This window comes from Pipistrellus hanaki (assembly GCF_964339955.1).
Source record: "Pipistrellus hanaki genome assembly, chromosome: 15".
NCBI classification, from domain to species: domain Eukaryota; kingdom Metazoa; phylum Chordata; class Mammalia; order Chiroptera; family Vespertilionidae; genus Pipistrellus; species Pipistrellus hanaki.
Genome location: NC_140517.1, coordinates 28,345,235 through 28,366,571, shown reverse-complemented (window position 1 = coordinate 28,366,571; position 21,337 = coordinate 28,345,235). Strand labels below are relative to the sequence as shown.

At 41.7% G+C, this 21,337-nt stretch overlaps 1 protein-coding gene across 1 annotated transcript in view; it reads right to left on the bottom strand.

Moving 5' to 3' along the window:
* GPATCH1 (G-patch domain containing 1) overlaps positions 1-21,337 on the bottom strand; it is a 60,413-nt gene that overhangs the window by 9,652 nt on the left and 29,424 nt on the right. The window contains exons 9-15 of the mRNA XM_084905702.1: positions 19,672-19,751; positions 16,312-16,516; positions 13,620-13,916; positions 12,457-12,635; positions 10,498-10,625; positions 6,406-6,542; positions 5,918-6,081 (exon numbers count right to left, since the gene is read on the bottom strand). Of these exons, the coding sequence (XP_084761828.1) occupies positions 5,918-6,081; positions 6,406-6,542; positions 10,498-10,625; positions 12,457-12,635; positions 13,620-13,916; positions 16,312-16,516; positions 19,672-19,751 (1,190 nt within the window). The remainder of the gene's footprint in view (positions 1-5,917; positions 6,082-6,405; positions 6,543-10,497; positions 10,626-12,456; positions 12,636-13,619; positions 13,917-16,311; positions 16,517-19,671; positions 19,752-21,337) is intronic.

Sequence of the window (21,337 nt, the reverse complement as noted above, 5' to 3'; positions counted from 1 at the left end):
CAGGAGTGTTGTGGCATCGTATGCTCAAGCAGTTCAAGAAAGATTTACCTGTACTGTATTTAAGCTTCTGAGATTTTTTCAAAAAATATATATATTTTTTTAATCATATAAAAAGTCAGGAGAGAGAGCCTAATAGTGAAGCACAGGAAATCAAGGTAGTGATGCCCTAGAAAAATCATGTGTCTGGTATATTTAGGTCAAACCATAAATACCAATGTCACATGCATGGACCACAAACTGAATGACAGCTGGCTGACATCTGTGTCCATAGACATTTGTGGCCCTTAATGGTATCAATATTATTAAATGTACAGGCAGGACTGTCATAAATAGATGAGATATTCTACTCTTAGGTAACTATACAAGCTGATCTTTTTTGTTTATATTTTTTCTGAAATGTAACAGGAGCTGTAATAGAATCAAATGACAACCATAATACCCACCAAATACATAGCATCTATGTTTATAAAGCTTCCTCACCACCCTTCACCATCTGTGCTGACTTCAAAGAAAAAATATTACCAGTGACCAGTCCAAAACGGCTCAGGCCCCGGCGACCCAGCGCGAGAGAGGAGAGGTCTGGGGATGGAGCCCCAGGAAGGATTCTCAGCACCTTCACTGCAGGTAGAATCCACGACGACGGGATGAACCGGGAGCTCTGTTACCAACAGAGCAGAATCCCTTACCCTGCCCTCTCTCCCCTCTTCTCCCTCTCTTACCCTCCACACTTGGTATGGACATGCTTATTTTTAAAAAGTCACGTTAATAAAAACTTAGAAGCAGAAAAAACACATATTAAATAACCCGGGTCAGGAAAGAGCCCCTTAAGGCCTCATGGCTAACAAGTGAAAAAGAAAAAAAAAAACCTCTCCAGAAAAACTTATCTAATTACTGTATCAACATGATTTTTTGAGAAAACAGAGAAGACTTTCTAACCTAATGACGGAATCACAGAGCCAGAGTCTCTGAGTCGGGTTTTATGCCATTAAAAAAGGTAAGAGTAAAAAAAAAAGGGGGGGGGGGGGTGGCCAATGGGAAGATATGTATACATGTAATACCTTAATAAAAAAAATAAAAAAAAAATAGCCGAAACTGGTTTGGTTCAGTGGTAGAGCGTCGGTCTGCGGACTGAAAAGTCCCAGGTTCGATTCCGGTCAGGGGGGTTTTGATTCCGATCAAGGGCAGGTACCTTGGTTGCGGGCACATCCCCAGTAGGGGGTGTGCAAGAGGCAGCTGGTTGATGTTTCTCTCTCATCGACGTTTCTAGCTCTCTATCTCTCTCCTTTCCTCTCTGTAAAAAAATCAATAAAAATATATTTTAAAAATAAATAAATAAAATAAAAACTAACTAAATAAATAAAATAAAAAGGGAAAATAAATAAATAATAATTTTTAAAAAGCCAGATGGAGAAGTTCCAAACCCTCCATATGGCAGCAGGGGAGGTGGCATCAGCTGCCAGGCTCTGAAGGCGGGGAACCTTTTTCTCTGACCACAGGTGCCATGGTTCCAACAGTCTGGATCAAATCCCACTGCTTTTTTCCCTTCCTGCCACTTGATTCCAACAACAAAGAACGTCACAGGAAGTGTAAGGCAAAATAGGGAACCTAAAGTCCTGGCTTTCTGCCCTGGAAACTGTGGCGATTGGTTAAAGCATCATCATGTACACGAAAAGGTGGCAGGTTTGATTCCTGGTCAAGGCACATACTTGGGTTCTGGGCTCAATCCCCGGCAAGAGCACATATAGGAGAAAACTGACTGATGTTTCTCTCTCAGATGGATGTTTTTCCCTTTCTTTCTCTCCCTTCCCCCAGCCTCCATTTCTCCCTCTCTCAAAAATCAGTTTTTAAATAAGGCCTGCCTAGTGTGGCTCAGTGGTTGAACATCAACCTATGGTGGTCACAGTTCAATTCCCAGTCAGGGCACATGCCCAGGTTGTGGGCTCAATTCCCCGTGTGGGCCGTGCAGGAGGCAGCTGATCGATGATTCTCTCTCATCATTGATGTTTCTCTCTCTCTCTTTCCCTTTCCCTTCCTCTCTGAAATCAATGAAAAAAAAATAATAAAATAAAATAAAAAATTATATATATATATACATATATATATATATATATATATATATATATATATATCCATCCTAGCTTTCTGACTGGAGGATGGAAGGAGGAGCCCAGCGAGTCAGAAAGTGTCAGAAAGATCATGAAGAGAAGGAGCTCCTATAACGTGGTTGATGAGCTTCTGGCTCGCTTCCAAGCTATGAATGTGTGAATCTGATTCTAAACAGCAAACCACAGGCTTTGATAACAGAACTATGGGATTAACTACCAGACAGGTCCCAGACCACTGGGAAGTGCACATGCAGAAAAGATCTGAATAGAAAGGCTCTGAACACAATCAACAGATACAAACCCAAATTGACAAAATGTTGGAATTATCAGACAGACTTTAAAGCAGCGTTTACAATTGTGCTCTAAGAGTAAGAGCAAACAACTGGAAAGATAAAACAGTCTCAGCAAAGAAATAAAAGATATGAAGAACTAAATGGAAATTTTAGAAATGAAAAATACAATAATCAAAATTAAAAATTCACTAGATGAGCTCATTAGCAGAATGCAGATAGAAGAAAGTCAGTAAACTTGAAGACAGATCAATAGAAATTATCTATTTTGAACAACAGAGAGAGGGGGAAAGGAACAGAGAGGAGTGAGAGTGTGGTACAGGAGGAATATCTGAAAAAAGTAATAGCTGGAAATGTCCAAACCCAGGGAAAGACAAAATTAAAGATTCAAGCAGCTCAGCAAACCCCAAACACGATAATCTCAAAGAAATCATGCCCAGACACATCACAATAAAAAAACAAGAGGAGCCAAAACCGGCTTGACTCAGTGGATAGAGTGTCGGCCTGCGGACTGGAAGGTCCCAGGTTCAATTCCAGGCAAGAGCATATAACTTGGTTGTGGGCACATCTCCGGTGGGGGTGTGCAGGAGGCAGCTGATTGATGTTTCTCTTTCATCAATGTTTCTGACTCTGTCCCTCTCTCTTCCTCTCTGCAAAAAATCAATAAAATAAAAAAAGGAGGAAAATAACACATCATATAAAGAGATAAATAATTATATGAATGACTATTGATTTCTCGTCAGAAATCAGGAAAGCCAAAAGGAAATGGTATAACATTTTTAAGGACTAAAAGAAAAGAATTGTTGACCCAGAATTCTGTTTCTAGCATAAGCATCCTTTAGAAATGAAGATAAAATACAGGACATTCTCTGATTAAGGAAAATTAAGAGAATTAGTTGCTGGAAGTGCTGAAAAGAAATGCTACGGAAAGTTCCACAGACAGAAGACAGTGATAGAAGAGGGAACCTGGAACTTCAGGAATGAAGACAGAACAACAGAAATGATAAATACCTCAGAAAATACAATAGACTATTCTCTTTTCATCAGTTCTTTAAAATATATATAACATTGATGCCGAAACCGGTTTGGCTCAGTGGTAGAGCGTCGGTCTGCGGACTGAAAGGTCCCAGATTCGATTCCGGTCAGGGGCATGTACATTGGTTGTGGGCACATCCCCGGTAGGGGGTGTGCAAGAGGCAGCTGGTCGATGTTTCTCTCTCATCGATGTTTCTAGCTCTCTCTCTCTCTCCCTTCCTCTCTGTAAAAAATCAATAAAATATATATTTTTAAAAAATTATATATATATATATATATATATATATATATATATATATATATATATATAACATTGAAAGTAAAAATCCAAACATTGTCTGATCAAGTTTTCAGTGTATAAGACAATATAAAATGGAGAGAAAAGAGACCTATACGTGGTAAGATTTCTACATTACACTTGAAGGGGTAAAGTATCAATTCTAAGTAGACTGTGAAGAGGTAAATATGTATATTGTAATCCCTAAAATAATCACTAAAAAATAAAGAGAGTAAAAAATAATTAATAGATAAATTGCCTAGCCAGTGTAGCTCAATAAACTGGGCATTGTCCCATGGACTAAGAAGTCCCAGGTTGCGGGCTCAATCCCCACCCAATAGGGGCCGTGAAGAAGGCAACCAATTAATGATTTTCTCTTATCATTGATGTTTCTATCTCTCCCTCTCCCTTCCTCTCTGAAATAAAAATATATTTTAAAATACAATAATAATTAATTAAAATGGAATAATCATTATTTAATACAAAAGAAGGCAGAAAAGAGAAAAGAGAGGGGGGAAAAAGAATAAAAACAGACAGAAAGCAAATAATAGAATTGTAAATCTAAATCTAAATGTATCAACAAATTATATGCAGATGATCAAAACACAAATTAAACCATGTATATTACCAAATGCATTAAAAAAAAACTCAATGAAAATTACCTGCTTTTTATAAAAAACCCACTTTAAAGATAATGAATTAGATAAGTTAAAATGATAAAAAAAAATACATACTATACAAAAGATATATTACATAATGATAAAAGAGTCAATTTACAAAAAAGATATAATAATCTGAAATGAGTATATAAATAACGAGAGTTTCAAAATACCTGAAGCAAAAACCACTTTGGAATACAGCCTGGCAGTTTCTTAAATCTGTGAGTATATTATTACCCAGCACTCCACTACTAGGTGAGAAATAAAAGCTAGGATGAACAACTGCTTTGCCCTTGATTGATATAAGAGCAAAACCACCAATCAGGTGTCTCCTTGGCCATTGCCAGGGGTAATAAAAGCAATTTTTTATTAAGTACAACTGTTAACTATTAAAAACAGTAATTTTTTTTAAATAGATATTCTCTCTAAATTCTCCACAAAAGAGAATAATACTTGTTACTTGGAAAATTATATTTTCTAATACAAATACATTGAATTTTGTTTAAATGGTTATTGCTAAGTAAAAACCATTCTAGGCAGAATTTATAACCTCTTCTCAGATGATTTAAGCTGTGACTCAAATTGTTGGACAGTAGAGCAGGTGTTGGCAAACTACAGCCCATTGGCCAAATCCAACCTACTGTGTGTTTTTGTAAATAAGTTTTTTTGGAACACTAGAAGCCCAGTGCACAAAATTTGTGCATGGGGTTGGCGGTTGTCCCTCAGCCCAGCCTGTGCCCTCTCACAATCTGGGACCCCTTGGGTAGGGCGTCTAGGCCTGTCCAGCGATCAGGGCCTATTGGTGCTTTCCTTCCCCCAGCTGCCAGCAGCTGGCCCTGCCCCCACCACTGCCACTGCTTGCCATCTGTCCAGTGCTGCTACCCTTCTCCCCCACCACTGGTCGCCTCCCTCTGCAGGTGACAGGTGTGGGGTGTGATGGATCGCAGGGCCTCCAGATTGTTCGCCATGCAGAGGGAGGCCTCGCCTACCCTGCCAGGGCTCTGTGATCAATCGCTGCACAGAAAGTGGCCTGGGCCTTCCTCTTTGGGGCAATCACGGTACCCCCTGCTCCCCTAATCTATCGCCCAGTCAGTTGGGGGCCTGGGCCTCCTTCTTTGGAGTGATCGATTACGGAGCCCCCTCAATCGCCCCACAGAGGGTGGCCTGGGCCTCCCTCTGCAGGGCAATTATGGAGCGATGGTGGGGCCCCTCAACAAATCACATCGCGCCCACCTTGGCTAGCTTGGTACCAGTGCATGTCATAGCGTGCTCGTCCAGAAGGTCATCTGGACAGTCGTTCTGCTGCTTGATCGTTTGTCCGATTTGCATATTACGCTTTTATTATTATAGAAAATACAAGTACCCTATTGTTTTCACATTGCCCGTGGTTCCTTTCAACAGCAGGGTTGGATAGTTGCAATAGAGACTATGGTCCACAAAGCTTTCAATATTTAATATCTAGCCCTTCATAGAGTGTGCTGAGCCCTGCTCACTACAGAGAAAGGTGAAGGCCACAGCTAGCCTGGCAAAGAGAACCAGAAACCCAAATACCTTATCTGAGAGTGATTCCTTCATATGCACTTCCTCTTTGTTTTCTAACGGACTGGACTCTTGCTCAAGTGGACCAACTTTCGATCTAGCCAAACTTAGGTATTCACTAATGGAATCTTCTTTCTTTTCTTGTTTAGATGTATCCCATCTGGATTTTCTTGATTCTGAAAAGTAGGACATAGACATAACATCAGAATTAGCAAGCAAAAAATGAGTTTTTCATTACATCTCATTCAAGAACATCAGTGACCCTACTACAGGCCGGGCACTGTGCAAAGTGTTGGGCATGTGGCAGATGCTGAGGCAGAGAACCAACCCCAACAGGACACATCTGGACCATTACAACATGAGCTAAGGTATCCATATGAGCAATTATGTTTATGGGAGGCGAGTTTGCACTATGTGTATCCTTAGGATTAGATGACCCTTTATTTCTGTCTTCCCAACAGACCATGGTCAGCACAGGGACCTGAGGAAGCCCTACTCACTGTCGGGTCCTCGGTGCTGTGGTACTTTTTCACTTGAGACTTGAGTTGTAGGCAAGGAAGCTGTCTCTGGGAGTGTCAGAAAGTTGAAGACTGAGTATTTGTCACGTTTCACTCTTGGTAAGCCAACTAAAGTTGAGCTGGGGGTTGAAAAGAAAAAATAAAATATGAATTTAATTTTAATAACAACTGTGAGAAAAAAAATCTAATTCCTATAAAGCTTATCATCTCATGTATTTCACCTGTAGCTCTCCTACTTGACTATAAAGGTCCCCTAAGATGTTTTCACTTGTCAAAGCAACTTAAGAATTTATAATGGGAAGAGAAACGAAGATGGCGGCATAGGTAACCACCTAACTGCAGCCTCACACAACAATTTCAAAAAATACAACTAAAATATAAAGTGGACATTATCCAGAACTATAGGAAAGTTGACTGACTGGAAATTCTACAACGAGAAGGAAAGAGAAAACCATAAGGAAAATCAGAGGAGCTGTAAAAGCCTAAGGTACGGAGACACGTTGCGTGCGCTGAGAGGACGGAGCTGGAGAGGAGGGGCGGCTGAGTGCCTGGCTGGCGTTCCCTAGTGGGAAGGAGATAAAAGCTCCGGACTGTGCTGAACCCCAGATCCGACAGCACTGAACCCCAGTTCTAGGCCAGACCCTGGGGACCCAGGCTCATACAGAGGGAATCTGGGCTGTAAGGTAGAAGTCCAGGGGAGTGGCAAAAGGCAGAGCCCCGGAGTCGCACACATTGTGTGCAGAGGACTGATTGTTGACTGTGCTGCTAGATTGCCCTAGGTGGAAGGAGACAAAAGCTCCGAACTGTGCTGAGCCCCAGTTCTGACAGCACTGAACCCCAGTTCTGGGCGAGACCCTCGGGCCCCAGGCTCATAGAGAGGGAATCTGGGCTGTAAGGCAGAAGCTCAGGGGAGCGGCGAGAGGCAGAGCCTCCAATTCGTGCACATTTCGCCCAGAGGACAGACTGTTGATTGAGCTTCTGGATTGCCCTAGCGGGAAGGAGACATAAGCTCTGGACTGCTCTTAACCCCACTTCCAACTGCACTGAACCCCAGTTGCAGGCTTGTTGGGGGAGAGACTAGACTGTCTGGTAGCAGGCGAAACTCTAGGGCACCTTTCTCTCAGAGGTGCTTGCAGCAAGTACCAAAGGATACTGAGGAACACTGAGACTCAGGAACCTCATAGGGTGGGGCTAACCGGAAGCCAAGGCTGAGGCTCCACCCTGAAACTCCGCCCCATCCAACCTGAGCACAGAGGCTCTTGCAGTTTTCCAAGTCTAGTTGAATAAGGCTGTCTCCTGGCATAGATACAGCTGATCCTCCCACCCTACCAACTCAGGGAAGCAGCGAAAATGCCAAGACAAGGAAACAGATCACAAATGAAAGAAATGGAGGACAAAAAGCGACTGGATATAGACTTCAAAACCATGCTTATAAGATTTTTCAAGAATCTCCTAGAAAAGGCCGATAAAATAAACAAGACCTATGAAGATATGAAAAGGGATCAACTAGAAATAATAAATGATCAACCAGAAATAATAAGGGATCAACAAGGAATAATAAGGGATCAACAAGAAATAAAGAATACATTGTCTGAAATAAAAAATATTATACAGAGTCCTATAAACAGAATGGAAGATTGCAAGAATCAAGTCAAAGACTTGGAACACAAAGAGCCAGAGGACACTCCTCTGCAGAAGCAAGAAGACAAGAGAATCCAGAAAGTTGAAGATAGTGTAAGAAACCTCTGGGACAACTTCAAGCGAACGAACATCAGAATTATGGGCATCCCAGAAGATGACAGAGAGCAAGATACCGAAAACATATTAAAAGAAATAGTGACAGAAAACTTCCCCCACCTGGTGAAAGAAATAGACTTACAAGTCCAGGAAGCCCGCAGAACCCCAAACAAAAGGAATCCAAAGAGGACCACACCAAGACACATCATAATTAAAATTCCAAGAGCAAAAGACAAAGAGAGAATCTTACAAGCAGCAAGAGAAAAGCAGGTAGTTACCTATAAAGGAGCACCTATACGATTGTCAGCCGATTTCTCAACAGAAACCATGCAGGCCAGACAGGAATGGCAAGTAATATTCAATGTGATGAATAACAAGAACCTACAGCCAAAAATAATCTACCCAGCAAAGCTATCACTCAGAATCCAAGGCCAGAAAAAGAGCTTCACAAATAAAAAAAAGTTAAAGGAGTTTATCACCGCCAAACCAGAATTATATGAATTGCTGAAGGGGGTTCTTTAGGAAGAAGAAGAAAATAAAGATAAAAATTATGAACAACAAATATGTAACTATCAACAAGTGAATCTAAAAACCAAGGGAATTAAAAAACCTGATGAACAATATTAACTGTTGAATATAATAGAATCAGAGGTACGAAAGGGAGTGGACTGACAATTCTCGGGGAAAAGAGAGGGGGGTGCGGGAAGAGACTGAACATGAACTGTGCACCTATGGATGAGGACAATGGGGGTTGGGGAAAGGGCAGAGGGTGGAGTGGGAACCTGGGGAGGGGAAAAAAATGAGGAACTTTTATAATAATATGAACAATAAAGATTTTTTTTTTTTTAAAGAATTTATAATGGGTGATTTTAGTAACCATTTGTTTTTTCCTGAGTATAATAAGAGCTAGAATTTAACTTTGAAGATGATTTCCATTAAGGAAAAGTTCTACTGTTAAAAACATAGCATAGGTTTGAACTACGCATGTCACTTACATGTAGATTTTTTTTAAATAGATACAGTAAATGAATTTTCCTTATGATTTCCTTAACATTTTATTTTCTCTAGCTTACTTTATTGTAAGAACACAATATGTAATACATATATCATACAAAATAATATGTCGACTGTTTATGTTACCTGTAAGGCTTCTGATCAACAGTACTGCTAGTAGTTAAGTTTTTGGGGAGTCAAAAGTAATACGAGAGCCCAGCTGGTGCTACTCAGTGGTTGAGCATCAGCCCATGAACCAAGAGGTCACGCATGGTTCGATTCCGTCAGGGAACATGCTCAGGTTGCAGGCTTGATCCCCACTATGAGGCAACCAATCGATGTTTCTTTCTCAATGACGTTTCTCTCTATCCCTCTCCTTTCCTCTCTCTAAAATAAAAATAAAACAAAAAAAACCTTTGGAATGAGAACTCATTGGACCTTTAAAAAAAAGAAGTCACAGCTCCAGCCAGTTTGGCTCAGTGGACACAGCACTGGCTTGTGGACCGAAGGATCCCACGTTCCGTTCTGGTGAAGGGCGTGTGCCTTGGTTGCGGGTTCCTGGTCGGGGCTCACACAGGAGGCAACCAATTGATATTTTTCTCTCACATCAATGTTTCTCTTTGTCTTTCCCTCTCTTTTCCACTCTCTCTAAGAGATCAATGGAAAAATAGCCTTGGGTGAGGATTTAAAAATAAATATAAATAACTAAATAAATAAAGTGTAATTTTTTTAAAGTTATACATGGACTTTTGGAGTTTGGGGTGGTGGTGTCAGAGCTCCTAACTGCTGCATTGTTCAAGGGTCAACTGCATACCTAAATCTTCTAACAAAGTCTCTGATTCAACTGTATGTGCTTTCTTGGGGTGTTTATATTCAAATAAGAAGTACTAAGTTTTTATAAAGAATTATAAAACATAAGTAACATTTTAAATGTAAACTGTATATAAATTAATAGAGACCTAGTGCATGAAAATCATGCACTGGAGTGTGTGTGTGTGAGGGGAGCATCCCTGAGCCCAACCTTCACCCTCTCAGGCAGTCCTGGAGCCCTCGGAAGATGTCCGACTGACGGCTTAGGGCATCCTTAGCACTGCCAGAGAGGCAAGAGATGTTCTTGCCACCACCACTACACTCACCAGCCATGAGTCCGGCTTCTGGCTGAGCAGCACTCCCCCTGTGGGAGTGCACTGACAACCATAGGGCAGCTCCTGCATTGAGAGTCTGCCTCCCTGGTGGTCAGTGTGTGTCATAGCAACCAGTGGTTCTGCTGTTTGGTCAATTTGCACATTAGCCTTTTATTATATAGGATAAGTACTGATAGAAGGGGAGGTTTATCCAACTTACTCTGGATAAGGGTCAGGCACATTAAACCTCTTACATAGAAGCTTGTCAGGATGCCATTCAAATGTGTCTCGGGTGAGCTTCCCAAACATCTTCATCTTCACAGCCGACTGCTTGTCATTGACATCATTCTGGGAAAAGACATTCACTCTGTGTCATCAGGTGGTCACACAATTGACCTGACTGCTCTTCTATTTACAAGTTTCCAAGCAATTTTTCACAATTACACAACTGGTCATGCTAAAGTACACTGGAAGCTAAAAACATAAATGTAATTTATAATTTTACAATACCATGTATATTTTGATCTTTTCACTGAAGCAATTTAAATAGTTAGCTATGCAGTGTTTTGTGTGTGTGGGTTTTTTTTTTAATCTTTATTGTTGAAAGTATTACATATGCCCCCTCTTTCCCCCATTGACCTCCCCTCCCACCCACCTCCGCCCCAGGCCCTCCATTCCACTATCTGTGTCCATGGGTTATGCATATATGCATACAAGTCTTCGGTTGATTGCTTCCCACCCACCTACCCTCCCCCACTTTCCCTCCAAGATTCCTCACTGTTCCATGCTTCCATGTCTCTGAATCCACTCTGTTCATCAGTTTATTTTGTTAATTAGATTCTACATATAAGTGATATTTGTCTTTCTCTGACTGATTTATTTCACTCAGCAGCTATACAATGTTTTAATTTTAAAATGCACCAGGTAGCCGAAACCGGTTTGGCTCAGTGGTAGAGCGTCGGTCTGCAGACTGAAAGGTCCTAGGTTCGATTCCGGTCAGGGGCATGTACATTGGTTGCGGGCACATCCCCGGTAGGGGGTGTGCAGGAGGCAGCTGGTCGATGTTTCTCTCTCATCAGCATTTCTAGCTCTCTATCTCTCTCCCTTCCTCTCTTTAAAAAAATCAATAAAATATATTTAAAAAAATAAAAAATAAAAATGTACCAGGTAGGCCCTGGCCAGGTATCTCAGTTGGTCAGCGCATTGTCCCAATACGCCAAGGTTCCAGGTTCAATCTTAGTCAAGGCACTTACAAGAATCAACCAATGAGCCCTAGTCAGTTTGGCTCAGTGGATAGAATGTCAGCTGTGGACTGAAGGGTCCCAGGTTTGATTCTGGTCAAGAACACATGCCCAGGTTGTGGGCTTGTTCCCCAGTGGAGGATGTGCAGGAGGCAGCCAATCAATGATTCTCTTTCATCATTGATGCTTCTATCTCTCTCTCTCCCTCTCCCTCTTCTCTGAAATCAATAAAAATATATTTTTTAAAAATAAAAGAATCAACCAACGAATGCATAAACAAGTAAAACGACAAATTGATATTTCTCTCTCCCCTCCCCCTTTTCTCTCTCTCTCTCTCTCTCTCTCAAATAAATAAATAAATAAATAAAATTTTTTAAATGATGTATAAGGAGTGAGAAGGGGGCAGGAGTGGGGAGGAGAGGGTCAATGGGGAAAGGAAGGTGAGTGTTGGTAATACTTTCAAGATAATTTTTTTTTAAATATATTTTATTGATTTCCACAGAGAGGAAGGAAGAAGGATAGAGAGCTAGAAATGTCGATGAGAAACATCGACCAGCTGCCTCCTGCACAACCCTTATCGGGGATGTGCCCACAACCAATGTACATGCCCTTGACTGGAATCGAACCTGGGACCTTTTAGTCCGCAGACAGACACTCTATCCACTGAGCCAAACCAGTTTCGGCAAGATAATTTTTTTTTTTTTAAATGCACCAGGCACCCTGGCTGGAGTGGCTCAGTTGGTTGAGCGTTGCTCTGTGCACCAAAAGGTCACCGGTTCAATCCCTGGTCAGGATGTATATGAGAGGCAACTGATTGATGTTTCTTTCTCACATGCATGCTCTCTCTCTCTGTCCCTTCCTCTCTCTCAAAAAAAAAATATATATCAATAAAAACCTTCTTTTTAAATATACCAGGTAGGGACATAATGGTAACAGACCTCTTGGTCTCGAGGAACTTCTACTTGATCTGCATCGTCGTCCTCCTTGGCATGAGTGAACCTGGAGGACAAGGTCGAATGGGAAGATGCGTACAGCAGGGCTGCCCGAGAAAATTCCTCCCGTTCTCGGCCTCGCTCCCACTCTGTCATACTGGGATCCAGACAATGTTCCAGAGCATCTACGGTACAGAGAACAAGAAACCCTTCACTCTTAGGAAAAACATGGGGCTTAAAGGGAACGCCTGGTGGCACCATTGGGTCCCTACAGATTTCACCAGAGACAAGTCCTCACGCTGGTTTTTAAGAGCATGGTAAGGAGGTTCTTGTCAGGTCATATTGCTGACTCTCTCAAAATGATGCTTCTTTTGAATTCTACTGTATACATCAGAGGGGAAAAAATGGGAACTAATGCTTGATTACATCTTCGAAACAAGGAACCTGTTACCATTCCCAAACAATAAGTTCATCCCAATTACATTCCTAATTAAATAAATAAATTTAATTTTTAATTAAATGAAAAATATTCCTTTCTCTAACTTTCTTTATTTTTCTAACTTTTTTTTATTTACCAAATAAACATTTGGGGTCTGGATTCTTAGTAGTGAGTTCAAGTACAATATACAAAGTTCTGCTGTGGAAAATCAAACCCTTTAAATTTGCTACTTCTTACAAGGACTGCTGTGTATAACAGTCAGCCCTCTCCCGTCTGGCCATATTTATTTATTTCATAGATCAGAGTGGGTTTTTTACCCTGTATAATGGTTCAACAGCCAACTCTCCTCCATAAGTCAAATTTTCAACTATGATGAGGGCTGGGTGGGCACAACCTTAAGATAAGTGGGAGATGACCTTGTTCTCTTGTGTAAAATACAACACTTTCAGAGATCAAGCATTTGCAAACAGTAAATGGTCTGTAATCTATCTAGCGTTAGCCACCACCACGGCATGTTCTCTAATTAAACGGCTAGCTTTAGGAGCCGAGATCAACAGAAACACAAGCCAACTGTTCTTCCTTCCGAAGGGCAAAAGCCAGGGTCTGAAACCTCTGCACTGTTTCCCGCAGAACGAAGCACACTGGCAGAGCAGGGTGCTTCAACTTTAAATCTCAGAATAGAGAACACTGCCGCTGGCTGAGACATGGGAGACCGAGGCCTAGCACTCACCTTTCTGACCCCGTTTCATACTTGCTAAAAACTTTTCATATCGTTTTTGCTTTTCTGGATCTTTGGCAAAAGGTTTGAAGTTGCTGGCTTTTGTGGTGACTGTCCCACCACGCAATGCCGTGTGCCAAGAGCGGTGTCCGACGTCTGGAGGTGGGGGCTGGGCTCTGCTGCTTGCGGCATTCTGGGCCAGACTCTGGGCCCTGAGCTGAGCTGCTTTAAGGTCAGTTGCCTGCTTCATTTCTTTGAATCTCTCTTTATCTTTTTGGGACAGAAATTCTAACACTGAGGTAGCTGAACCTAAATAAAAACAATAATAAGAAGACATTAAAAGTAAAACAAGTTTACTTACATTTTTCTGTACATACACTTTCAATATCACAAATTCATGTAATTAGTGTATTTTACATTTACTGTTTCATCTGTATTCAAATTACCCCTGTAATCTAGACAGTAATAAAATCTAAGCCCATTTTACAGTTGGTAAAAACGGAGGTTACAACTTGGATGTTTATCAGGCCAGTGAGTGGTCCCTGAATGAGGAAGCTGACATCTCAAACTCCACACCTCCAGCCCCTGGTGGCCTCCATTTCCACAGTCCTGCCCAGCACAAGCTCCGGTTCAGAGTAGAGTTACCATCACACATCCACTCATGTCACAAACACTCACGGAGCACTCACTCCATGCCACACACTGACCTGGAGCTGCAGGACAATGCAAACAAGGTCCTCCTCTCACAGATGAGGCAGGAGGACATTAAAGAAGCCAAAAACCAACACCAGAGGACTGCTACTGGAGGAGTATTGTGGGGAAAACAGGGTGATGTGATTGAGGGTGACTTAAGTGAGAGGGCTAGCTGTGGGGTGGAGGGAGAGATAACTATCTTGTCTGGTGGGCGGGGAAGGCCTGGAAGGTCCCTCTAAAGAGATAATATTTGAGGTAACCTCTAACTAAAAAGAAGAAGCCAAAATATAAGGGAAGGCCCAGCTGATATGGTGTCAGCCTATGAACCAGAAGTTCAGGGTTCGATTCCCAGTCAGGACACATGCCCAGGTTGCAGACTTGATCCAAGTGTGGGGCATGCAGGAGGCAGCTGATTAATGATTCTCTCTCATCAATGATGATTCTATCTCTCTCTCTCCCTCACCTCTCCTCTCTGAATTCAATAAAAATATATTTTAAAAAAGAAGAAATACTGGTGGCCCTGGTCAGATAGCTCAGTTGGTTAGAGAGTCATCTCAATATGCCAAGGTTGTGGTTCAATCCAGTCAGGGCACATACAAGAATCAACCAATGAATGCATAAACAACTGAAACAAAAAATCAATGTCTCAAACTCCAGACCTCCAGTCCCTGAGCATCAACCTGCAGACTGAAAGGTCCAAGGTTAGATTCCAGTCAAGGGAATGTACCTTGATTGAGGACACATTCCCAGTAAGAGGTGTGCTAGAGGCAGCTGATCAATGTTTCTCTCACATTGATGTTTCTAACTTTCTATCCCTCTCCCTTTCTCTCTGTAAAAATCAATAACATATATATATATGTTGTTTTTTTTTTAAATCAATGTCTCTCTTTTCCTCTCTCTCAAATCAATAAATAAAAATAAACCAAAAAAAAAAAGTACTAGCCGAAACCGGTTTGGCTCAGTGGTAGAGAGTCGGTCTGCGGACTAAAAGGTCCCAGGTTCGATTCAGGTCAAGGGCATGTACATTGGTTGCGGGCACATCCCCAGTAGGGGGTGTGCAAGAGGCAGCTGGTCGATGTTTCTCTCTCATCGACGTTTCTAGCTCTCTATCTCTCTCCCTTCCTCTCTGTAAAAAATCAATTAAAAATATATTTTTTTTAAAAAAGTACTAGATCATTTTAAGGGGAATAGTGATATAATTTGGTTCACCTAGCTACTGTTGAGGGAAATGGACTGAAGAGGACAAATAAGACAAATCAGGAAGCTACTGCAATAGTCCAGGTGAGAATAGATGGGCATTCAGACCAAGGAGGAAGCAGCAGAAATACAGAAAAGTATATGGGGTAGAAATGAGAGGACTTGGAGAGGGTCAGCTGTGGATAGGGTCAGATAGGAAAGAGAGGAGCAGAAAACTAGAATTCCTACATTTTGATCTGAGCAGTGGGTCACATTTACTGAGAAGGGGAAGACGAGAAAAAGCAAGTTTGGGGAAAGAAGTGGGAACCAAGACTTCTGTTTGGGTCTATTATATTTGAGATACCCAAAGGGCAAGTACAAGTTCATCTTGCTTAGTGGGTCTTTCTGCTCCAACATACAGGGGACTCTCCACATCTGCCCACACTTTCACATGCATTCATTCCTTTCAGGCTTTCAGGAAAGTGCTGCAGAACCCTTTCCCCTGAGGAAAAATCCTGTTCCCAGGCTGTGCAAAGACAGTGAAGTTACACATGTCCCTAGTCTTCCCAACATTGCTGAACATTATTAAAATCTGAAAACTGCTGAGCTTAAGATAAGAGTTGTAATTTCAATGACATAAGTGAAACTGATGGTGGGAAACAAGTCTTAAGAAGTAAAGGATGTACACTCATGTTTATGTACAATAAGCAATTTTATTCCCAGTTTGGGAATACAAAATCATGGGAAATTTCAGTGGGAAAACATCTTTCCATTTTGATTTTGATCACTCAGATTATCATCAATTTAATGACTTTAATCTCCTCATGACACATACCTTGAATAGGTGTTTCTCCTAGCAACTCTCCCCGCTTGGAGGCATTCAGTTGGTGTCTACTCTGTGTCCCTGGGTCATGTATTGACTTTCCAGCTGATTCTGATAACACTTGAAGTAAGTGGGAGTTCTCTGAGGTTGCAGCTACCACAGGTCTGAAATAATGCACTGGTCGATAGTCTCTTGGCAATTCAGGAGGTGGGTAAACCTTTAAAAAACACACACACACACAACAAAATTCTGAAAATACAAACTGCAAGATGATGGTGTTTGATTTAACCAAGAAAACCTGTTACCTCTGAGCATTATTAACCCAGCCTTTCCCAGGCTAACTTCAGCAGGTGAGTAGGCAGCAGTGGGAACAGACCATCCCGGTGCCCAGCCAACATCCATTCTGGGTGTGGAGGGTCACCAGAACCACACTGTTCTAACAACCAGACATTTTAAATATCAGCCCTGCCCACGCTACACAGAGATGCTAATATGCATGTTTCATATAAGAACAAGAACGATGACAACAATAACGTGCAGAACTGGCCCACTGTATACCAAAAATTTTAGAAAAGAATGGTTCAAGGTATAGAAAAAATATCTTTAAATAAGTTACTTTTAAATTCAGAAATATTTTTCTGGTTGTTTCAATTCCAAATCGGAATTTTAGGCCTTAGTTTTTTTATCTGAGGTATTTTTTTAACTTATTTTTTTATTGATTTCAGAGAGGAAAGAAGAGGGAGAGAGAGAAAAACATCAGTGATGAGAGTGAAACATCCTGCATGCCCCCAACTGGGGATCAAGCCTGTAATCCGGGCATCTGCCCTTGACTGGAATCGAACCCAGGACCCTTCCGTCTGTAGGCTGATGCTCTATCTACTGAGCCAAACCAGCCAGGGCTATCTGAGGTATTTTTAATTCAAAATCTGACTGTTCCTGACTGGTGTGGCTTGGTTGGTTGGGCACTGGCTCATGCACAGAAAGGTTGCTGGTTCAATTCCTGATCAGGGCACATGCCTGGGTTGTGGGCTCAATCCCCAGTAGGAAGCAGCCAATCAATATTTCACTCTCACACAGATACTTCTATGTTTCTATGTTTTTATGTTTTTGTCTCTCTCCCACTCCCTCTCAAAAAATATCAATCTAAAAAAGTTAACTGAACCGAAATTGAAATATAGTATTTGGGGAACTCGGGCATTAATGATAGCAGATCATATAAGTTAAAAATAAAGTATTTAAAGAAGCATTTGAGATCTTGCTTCCTAGCATATGTCATTAGTTTTGGCTCAAATAAACTTTATTTTTTTTTTAAGTTGGTTTTAAGTATTAGACATTTTTAATGGTCTCTCTTGCTCAGTTGGTGTGGCTCAATCATTGAGCAACGACCTATGAACCAAGTCACAATTGGATTCCTGGTCAGGGCACATGCTCAGATTTCAGGCTCAATCCCCCAATAGGGGGACTGCAGGAAGCAGCAATTGATGATGATGTTTCTCTCTCATCAATGTTCTATCTCTCTCCTCCTCCCTTTCTCTCTCTGAAATCAATAAAAATATTTTTTTTAAATAAATAAATGGTCCCCCTTGCACTTGGTCTCTCTTTCACTCTGTACAGTCCTATGTAAGCTGTGTTCTAGATTTTTCAGCTGCCTGAAACCCTGAGCCTGTAACCAGTGACACACTGAATGCCCGCTGGCAGTAGTTCTCAGCCCCAGCTGCACACTGGGCTCACCTGAGGTTTTTAAGAGTAATGATGCCTGCGTCCCACCCCACAAAGTCAGCAACAAGTGGAGTTTCCCAGGTTTCCCAGATGGTTGTAAGGTTCCCAGGTGGTTCCCTGTGGGGGAGCCCCTGGCATGATGAAAATCTATAGAAGAATGGTGTTATCACTGGTAGGAAATCTCATTTTTCACCATCTTCACCTGACCACCTTCGCTGAAAAACAGACTCCCCAAACAGCCAGCAAACACCCTCATGTTACCAAGACCCAGCAGAGCAGGGCAGAAAAGGGTGCGTACACACAAGTCTTCATATCCTCCATCAGAGCCAAAGCATTTAGAGGTGGGTGTTCAGCCACATCTTAAGAAAACTTGCCTGTCTGTGAAAAGGCAGTGAACATAGCACTCTCCTGAACCACTCCCGCTCCCAGTGAGGAGCCTCGGGAAGCCCAGAGCCCATCTGTCCGCTGATGGCACTCTACCCCTCAGGGAACTTGTCTGTCTTGCACCCTCACTGAATAGGAGCTATTTGGGGGTCAGGACTTCGTCCGTATTTATCCTTGAACCCTGAGTCAAATGAGTATTGCTCAAGCATTTTTGTGCTCCCCTTTCATAAATGTAAAAAACTTATTCTCCTTTGACATATCTGACATTTCTGTTAGTAATAACAGCTTAGTATGCACCCAACACTGTTTTAAATATATTCTGTTCATTATTACAATACATTAACTATTAAGACTAAAGCAATGACAGCCGCTGTAATGCCAAATGTAGTTCCTCAGGCTGCACTGCTCCTGGCCGCCCCAGTTCTGGAGAACCACAGGCCAAGACAAATGTGAAGAAGCCCATTACACCAACAAAATAAATGCCAGGAGCCTCTCCTGAGCTATCGGCACCACTAACTTGGGATGTCCATCTAGGAACAGGTAACTCTGAGGGGGTGTTAAAGAGCACCACTTGGTCCTAACCAGTTTGAAAGGTTCCGGGTTCGATCCGGTCAAGGGCATGTACCTTGGCTGTGGACACATTCCCAGTAGGGGATGTGCAGGAGGCAGCTGATCAATGTTTCCCTCTCATCAATGTTTCTAACTGTCTATCCCTCTCCCTTCATTTCTGTAAAAAATCAATATATTTTTTTAAAAAGAGCACCACTTGGCTAAGCTGTAACAAAGTCTCATAGAAACAGGACTATTTGGAAAATGCACAGAGTTCTCCCCAGATTGCATGTACGTGGCTTCTCTCCCTCCTCCTTGCCCAGAAGGAGGCCAGGGAACCCTGTCCACATTAGTTACTGCCTCAAGCATTTAGGAGGATTCAGGGCTGTGGGTCATTACAGCTTTCTGAAAGTTTCCTAATTTTCCTTAAATTACATTGTCCCTAGAATTTTCTCAATTCCATTCTCCCACCAGTTTCTAATGTAAATTTTTTAATGGAAAAAACTACTCACTCTAAGTCTGGATTTAAAAGATCAGCAATTAGCTGTTTTGAATACAACGTGGCTACTGACTGCCATTTCTAATACAGGACATGTTTTCCTCAATCGTTAGTAACTATGCTGGTGCTTTTGAAAACAGAATTTACTTATCATTCCAGTTGTTGATATAACTCAGCAAATATTTTAAGTACTAAAACCAGTAAAAAATAAAAACTCTTACTTTCTTAGAAGACAAAGACTTAGAAGCCAAGGAAAATCCATCCAATATTTTGCCAATGTATCGAAGGTCTTTTTCTGATTCTACAAAATGATATCATTGATTAAATTCAGAAGTATAGATAAGAATAAGACAAAGACGTCAGCTTCTAATCTCTAAGCACACAAATGCTACCTGTCACCCGTGATATCACACAGAGATAGCAGTAAAGAAGGAAATATCTCTGTTGATTCTAGCAGCCAGGCCCACACCACCCACAGTGCTTAGGCTGCCCAGGACCCAGGGCTATGGCCCTCCAGAAAAAGTGCTTGAAGTCCTAAGCTAAGGGGCACCAAAACGTACACTCTGTGGAGTAAAAGATCTCAAGGAAAACCATAAAGAGAAGAAATACAGACAAAAGTAAAAATCATAACTGTGAGAGGGTCATTTCTAAAACCAGGTGAACCATGAGACTACCTCCCAATTTTCTTAGCAACCATCCAAATAGGATACAAAAGGCAATGCAACCAGGTCAGCCGGTAACCTAATCTTAGTACAAATTAAAAGGCACTTCTGTCTTTTTCTCACGTGAAATTCTAATAAGAGATAAAGATCACTAATCCAGGAAACAAAGTGACCAACGCCCTGACTTGAAGCCAGGGATCCTCCACTGGTCACAGAGACAACCCCGTTGGCAAAGGCTCTTTGATTATCAAGGATTTCCTGCGCACAGTGGTTCTGTCAAAACTCAGTCTGCACAAGCTACATCTTCTGTAGCCACAGCCGTGCCCATGACCACCATGAGCAGTGACCCAGCTGGTGTCCGTCCTAAGCTGGTGGTCAGCCCTCAGTGCAGGTGGGCCTGAGGCTTGCCGCCGCCGGCACTGCTGCAAGGCCCGGCAACTATCCTCCCCAACAAAATCACTCTGTACCTCAACTCCTGCTGAACTTTTGTACCAGCTTCTGGAAGTTCTTAAGATTCTGTAGGGTGATTTGTGATCAAATTTCACATTCTTGTCATTTTATATTCTTTTAAAACCCTACAGTTTTACTTTTATGAATTATACATACAGCAAATGTGCATAAAGAGCCATGAGAATATTTATTATAGCCCTATGGATTACAGACAAAAAAATAAGAACCATTACGACTGGCTAACTATAGATTTACTCAGTGAAAACCTGAAGGTCATCCTGGCCAGGTGGCTCAGCTGATTGAATTGTTGTCCTATCCATCAAAAAGTTGCAGGTTCACCCTAATGGGTTTAGCTCAGTGAATAGAGCATCGGCCTGTGAACTCAAGGGTCCCAAGTTGGATTCCAGTCAAGAGCATGTACCTTGGTTGCAGGCACATACCCAGTAGGGAATGTGCAGGAGGCAGCTGACCGATGTATCTCTCTCATTGATGTTTCTAACTCTCTATACCTCTCCCTTCCTCTCTGTAAAAAAAATCAATAATATATATATATTTTTCAAAAGTTGCAGGTTCAACTTCCAGTCTGAGTGCATACCGAAGGCAACCAATCAATTTTTCTCTCTCAAATCACCTTCTCTCTGTCTCTGTCTCTCTCTCTCTCTCTCTCTCTCTCTCTCTCTCAAAAAAAAAAGTCAATTAAAAAAAGAAAGAAAAATCATAAGGTCAAAGCTGTAGAGATCACGTAGCCCTAGGGGTGGGAGAGGAGGCAGCCAGC